This window comes from Lissotriton helveticus, chromosome 5_1, assembly GCF_964261635.1.
Source record: "Lissotriton helveticus chromosome 5_1, aLisHel1.1, whole genome shotgun sequence".
Lineage (NCBI taxonomy): Eukaryota > Metazoa > Chordata > Amphibia > Caudata > Salamandridae > Lissotriton > Lissotriton helveticus.
The window spans coordinates 924,287,174-924,293,542 of record NC_136065.1 but is presented as its reverse complement, the minus strand read 5'-3'; the positions used below and the strand labels follow the sequence as shown (position 1 = coordinate 924,293,542).

At 46.7% G+C, this 6,369-nt stretch overlaps 1 protein-coding gene across 1 annotated transcript; it reads right to left on the bottom strand.

The window, feature by feature from the left end:
- Positions 1-2,173: 2,173 nt before the first annotated feature.
- Positions 2,174-3,236, bottom strand: LOC144753444 (t-SNARE domain-containing protein 1-like). Its single transcript, XM_078641132.1, has 2 exons — positions 2,672-3,236; positions 2,174-2,385 (listed from the first exon to the last, which is right to left on the bottom strand). The coding sequence occupies exons 1-2, from the start codon at positions 3,222-3,224 to the stop codon at positions 2,303-2,305; spliced, it is 636 nt and encodes a 211-aa protein (XP_078497258.1). The 5' UTR covers positions 3,225-3,236; the 3' UTR covers positions 2,174-2,302.
- Positions 3,237-6,369: the final 3,133 nt, after the last annotated feature.

The following is a 6,369-nucleotide window of genomic DNA, read 5'->3' as shown; positions in this document are numbered from 1 at the left end:
GCGCACGCAATCCCACCCCATGTGCAGGTGCTGTGTAGCCTACACCTGCTTGCCTCTGGTAGTTACCAGAGTGTGATTGCTGCAGTAGGTGGTGTGTCCCAGAGATGCCTGTCCCGTTTCTTTAGGAAGTTCCTTGAGGCCATGATGCACAGAATGCATCATTATATTCGGTTCCCTGACACACCTGCGGAACTTGCAAATACCAAAGCAGATTTATATTAACTGGCACACTTCCCTCATGTGATAGGCTGCATAGATGGCACCCACATCCCACTCTGCCCACCTGCAGCCACAGAACACATATACAGGAACAGGAAGTCAACGCACTCCTTCAATGTGCAGGTGATATGCAACACTGGCAACATCATTACAGACATTGTGGCTAAATTCCCTGGGAGTACCCACGATTCGTACATATTCCAGAACAGTGGGATATACACACGCCTTGTTGCTGGAGAGTTTGGGGAAGGATACCTGCTAGGTAAATGACTGTGACACACCCTGATAGTTATATCAGATGAATGTATCATGAGTATGTAACTAATGGCACCCTCTTTTCCACCTAGGCGACAGCGCATATGCCCTGCAGTCCTTTGTGCTCACCCCCTACCTCAATCAATCTACCAGGAGTGAGAGTCGTTACAATGTGGCTCACAGATCGACTCGCAACGTTGTTGAACGTACATTTGGACTCCTCAAAAGCAGGTTCCACTGCCTCCACAAGAGCGGAGGTGCACGCCAGTATACTCCAATCCTGTGCTGCAAAATGATAGCGACCTGTGCCATGTTGCACAATCTTGCCACCAAGGAAGGCACAGAGGTGGAGATCACACATCATGAGGACATTGATGATGACACAGAACAGGCAGAGCCCTATGCAATAGGAGCAGCACCAGCAACAGATGGGAGACTGAGACGGGCAGAGATCACACGCCGATATTTCTAAGTAAGTAAGGAGACACAGACAGGCTTAGTTTTTGAAGTACGTAGTTTAATTGTCACTACGGCATTTAAATGATACCACACCATGGTACTACAATGTCTATTTTTCTGACTGGGTGGTCACAGTTAACCTCACCGTGACCTGTCCTGTGGGTTGAGGGCATTTTCAACATTTGCGCCCACGCACTACAGTGCGGGATGCACAAGGCTGGGTCTCAACACTTTCGGTGGTGCCTGGGTCAGTAGATTGGCGCCTGCTGCTCCTACGCATGTCAGGGACAGGAGTGCTAGAGCCACTCTTGCTGGTGGAGTCTTCTGTTTCCCCGAGACCTGTGTATCCAGCGGATGTATGTCAGTACAACGCGATCTTTTAGATCGCGGTACTTGACAACGCTGCCATTACAACGCAAGTCATTACAATTACTTTTATATTCCAACACCAGTCCACGTAACAGTAGAGAAGGTGTTGGAATATACAATTACAATATTCCTTAACCAACAGCGCCATCCAGCGCAAGTCGTAGTAACGACTTGCGTTGTAATGGCAGCGTTGTTAAGGTAGTAAACACTGCGTTGTAAACGATGTTCCCCGTCTCCAGCAGTGGCTGCCTGGTTTGTGAGCATCAGCTCCATGGCAGAGGTGACTCTCCCCATCCCCCTTGACAAATCCGTGCAGCAGTGCACAATTGCATCCTGCATGGCGATGGAACGCCGGCACAGCAGGGAGGTTGCTGTAGCAAAGCGGTTCAAGGCTTTTGACTGTTGCCGCATACACTGACGATCTATGCGCCTCTCGGAGTGGTCTCTATCTAATTTGTCGCAGAGAGCACTCATGCACTGTGTCATGCCTGTCATCCCCTTTGCCATAGACTGCATGCTCTCAGTCATGTTGCCAATGCCCTGGTCTATGTTTGACATCTTGCAATTTATACTGCGCACCTGCCTGTGAACTGCTAACATTGCCTTTGCCTGCAGGCGCAGGACTTTTACCATGGTGGCTTCAAGACCCCCTCTCCATCCTGGCCTTTGCCTCTCTCCTGTGCCCTTCGGCCTCGTACACTGGCCCGCACAGCTCCTGAGGTAGTCTGCTGCCCAGCGTTGTCAGCCACAGGTGGATTACTTGGATTGACACCCTCCTCATCTTCTTCATCTGACGTTTGCAGAATCCTGAGAGGCGGCACATCAAGCCTCCTTGCCCTTCCCTGCACAGATAACTGTGATGTTGGTGTGGGTGAAAGTGCTGTTGGTTCCAACTCTTGTGTCCCAAACAACAGAGGTGACTGAGGCTGTGGTGTGGTGGGTCACTCAGGTGTAGTGGCTTCCTGCGCTGTGGTGTTGTCTTTCTGAACAGCGCTATGACCTACTCTTCCTTTTGTCTTCTCCATCCTCTCAGTTGTCGTGCCCTCTCCTCCCTTTCCTGTGCTTTACTGAGCGATGACTCTCCTGTGGACAGATATGGACATTGGGTCAGTGGTGTAGTTCACCTGTGTGTAATAATTAAATCACATTTCTATCACACAATTGCCTAGTCGTCATCAGCTTCTGGAAGTAGTGTGTGGCATGCCTTGCTGAATACTATGGTGACTGCATTGATGTAAGTACCTATGACTACATCTCCCATGATGCATTACTGGACATAAGTTACACCTGTTCTGGAGTGTGATGATGACACACACAGTGGGGAAGGGGGACAGGGAAATGGGTGGGGATTAATGTCCATGCATCTTACCTTGTTTCTTTGCAGCTCTGGTAGAGCTGTCAGCGTCCCCAATCCCATGGATACTTTCCGGCTCCAGGGTGGATTCTACAAGCTCCTCAAGGTCTGTCAGTCTTGGTGCTCTGTTTTTCCCTCCACCTGTGGCTCCGGCTTCTTTTCTCTGTGCTGCAAGTTTTTTCTTGGTGATGATCCGCAGATCGTACCATCTTTTCTTGAGGTCATCTATGTCCCTGTTTATGACCCCAATGGCATTGACCTTGGACTGGATGTCAAGCCAGGTGTTACGTTTGACAGACTCTGCAACATGCAGAGACTGTTTTCCAAAGATTTGGGTGTGGTGTTTAACCACCTCCTCAACCAGAACCTGCAGTTCTGCTGGGCTGAATTTGATTTTCCTCCTGCACTCAGCTGCATTCTTGTGGCCATCCTGGGACTCCATTCTGCTAATCAGATATGCACTGGGAAGCATGCTCCTCTCTGTTTCCTCCTGCTCTCCAAACAGTTCAGTTGCTCTGCACCTGCATGAGTGTGGCCACTCCCAGGTACTGGGGAGGGGCGGTTGCATCTGATTGGTTGTTTTTTCTGTGGCTTTGTTGTGGGGTTTGGTGGGTGTTCCTGATTGGTTCACAGGCTCACATGGGTTATTTTTTAAATTACCGAATCGGTATTTACCGAATCGGTAAATACCGATTCGGTAATTACCATTCATTCCTATGGGCCAGGAGGACCATAGGAATGAATGGGTATTACCGATTCGGGAATTTACCGATTCGGAAAAAAACGATTTGGTAAATACCGATTACATATTCCGAGTGTTACCGAATCGGTAATTTTTCCCGATTTTTTTCCTACATCCCGTTTTCCGATTCTGAAATACCGATTCGGTATGAGTCGGTATTTAAGAGTCGGAAAACAGAATTTACCTACATCTGGCCCTAAGTATTGTAAGCAGGCTTGAGTTATTAGACAGACTCGCCTCCGCATGTCAATTTCTACATAACATAGAAGACTGTGTACACCAGGTGTTAAGCTATGTACATGTGCTTCTTTTGCTTAAGAATATAGGCAATCTGTAAAGTTTTCACCACAGTATGAAGGCTGTAGATAGTATAATCATTAGCAGCTTCAGACCTTGGTTGTTTTAAGCGAATAGAGTCTTTTTTGACAGATGTTGCATAGAGTGTACACTGTTCTTAGTAGATACTCTTCAATACTCTTTGGTGTATTTCTCATGAGAGTTTCACTATCTGCAAACCATGTGGTACAAAGTAAAATCTCTCTATGGAGTAAACACTGTTTTCAGTACCCACTTTTTTACTCATATCAACTTCATTTTCTTTCAATGTAGGTCCAAAGACTGTGAGGGGTTTGATACAAATAAAAGCTGTCCGTAGTAGGGCATTCATTTTGGAACAGATGTTGATCATCTTGAGGAACTTGGCTTACTCTGAACAGTTATATACATATTAAACACCGTGGGCAATAAGGGTTTTCCATATATCCGTGGTTGTTTGCTAAAGAGAACTAGGCTATCCGTGAAGTGTATAGTGTAAGGTCAATGTTGCACATAACACATGCTTGCTGCACCTAAGGGAGTTGTATCTGTGATGGGATGTCACATGGACGACTTACCAGAAGATACCTGTAAAGGAAACAAAAGAAAGACTTTTGACACTTCAGGACATGGAAGAACCAGCATACATTAAAATAGAAGAAGGACCGCTGGCCCTACAAAAATACATGCCCCTAACAGGAAGAGTACAGAAAGAAAGTGGAGAGGAGGGACAATCCGGACGCCAGCCGAGAAACAGAAGGAGCAAGGGAGGGAATCGAGTCAGGAAAAATACTTGCCTTTGCCAGAGCAACCAGAGGAGACACCCACCCGCCGTCCTGACACAGCATGGATACAGGCATAAGCCAAGGCTCACCCAGAGGGAGGAGAAGGCGCCGGAAGGGCTCTAGATGAACAAACAGCACCCTGCCAGTGTGACACTATGGCATGGCTCTCGCATGTGCTGCGAGGGTTTGGGTTGGAGAGGGAGGGGAGGAAGTCTTACAGCAAGGTGCACTGACTGAGCGGGTGAGAAAGAAGGCTTCACAGTTTTATTTGTGTTTGTTTATTTTTCCCTGGTGCCCCGAAACGGCACTCCCTGGTTAAGCAGCTGAGAAAGGGAATGACTCAACTTTACATTTGTTTGTTTATCTTCTCTCGCACGGTACGCGGCATGCAATAAGGAAGGGACTGAGAACACGGGTGAGACGGCCCAGTTTTAATTCTGTTTTTCTTATTTTGAACCTGAGTGTGGACCTGGTATAAAATCTCCCAAGGGACAGGAATTTACTACTCCTAATCACTGTGTCATTTGCAACCAGAGAGAGAGGGCATTTTCTATATTTCCTTTATCTTATTAGTTTGTTTTTCTCTTCCTGTCAGATTACTTTACAGGCACAGGGCAGCACCTCATCCTAGCAGGATTTAGGACTAGCTTCAGGCGAGGAAGTCTAGAAGGGGCGGGGGACTATATTGAAGTTAGTCGATAATACCAGCACAAAAGCAGGGACCCTAATGAACCTATAGACTTATATGCATTGTTTCCTTTTATTTAGAGGATGCCGGCGGGAAGCTCTAACAGTCACACCTAAAGAAGAAAAGAAGAAGAGCACATTGGTTTCGGAACCCAGCAATCCTGCAAAACCCAATCCGTATCTCAAGGACTACATCCTTGTTGTTACAAGCAAACCTTTATTTACATAAACAGCATAATAAACCATACCCTGACATCTCTAGGACCTTCCTATTTATACAGTGATTGTCAGGCGGGGGACTCAGTAAAAGCTGACATGGCGTTAATGACCCTTCATATTATTCTGTGCTATTTTGTACTTACTTTCGGGCCTCTAATGCTAACTAGTTTATAGAGCAGTGGCGGCTGGTGACATTTGAAAGTGGTAGGGCGTAAATGTTCAGGATTAGTGCTCTGTGATGAGTGAACATGGTGAGCGAGGCCGACTGCCATAAGGAGGGTTCGAGGGAGGGGTTCTCCCCCATGGAAAGTTTAAAAAAAAGAGTGGGCAAATGGTGCATTTTCAAACAAGTTTGAGGAAGGTTAATAAAGCAAGCGCCAGATGATGATGTGAGAAGGGAAGGAGAAGGAGGGAGAATGGAAGGGGGAGGTTGACGAGAGAGAAGCAACAGAGAGAGAGTGGAAGGGAGATGAGACTCCCACATGTTTGAAAAACAGGCATCTGCAGATACTGACCAGTGCATATACAACATCTGCCCATTGGTCAAAACTTAAGCACAAGCTCACCTTTTCTCTCTCCTTGTGTGCTAACTACAACATTAGGTTAGTCTCAAGCCACACTAAACTTGCCCCTGAGCACTAACACACCGGCATCATCGAATTAACTTTATTAGATTTGAATAAGCCAATCATAAATGTTCAGATTACAGTAAAACCCTGTCAATCTTAAGAGCTTCATATTTCTTCTCGAGTTTACTTCTAAGCACCCTTCACCCAAAGGTACGACCCTTCTGTATGAAGTGTGAATATAAAATCTGTTCCAGTGCATCTTTGTCACCCAGGACTCCATTACCATGCTGTGTGTGGCACTCTAATCCACACACACAGTCACTGCTCACTTGGCATTGGCAAAGTCTTGTCCTTGCACGTGCATCCCATTTAACACTCTGTCCAGCAACTAGCACT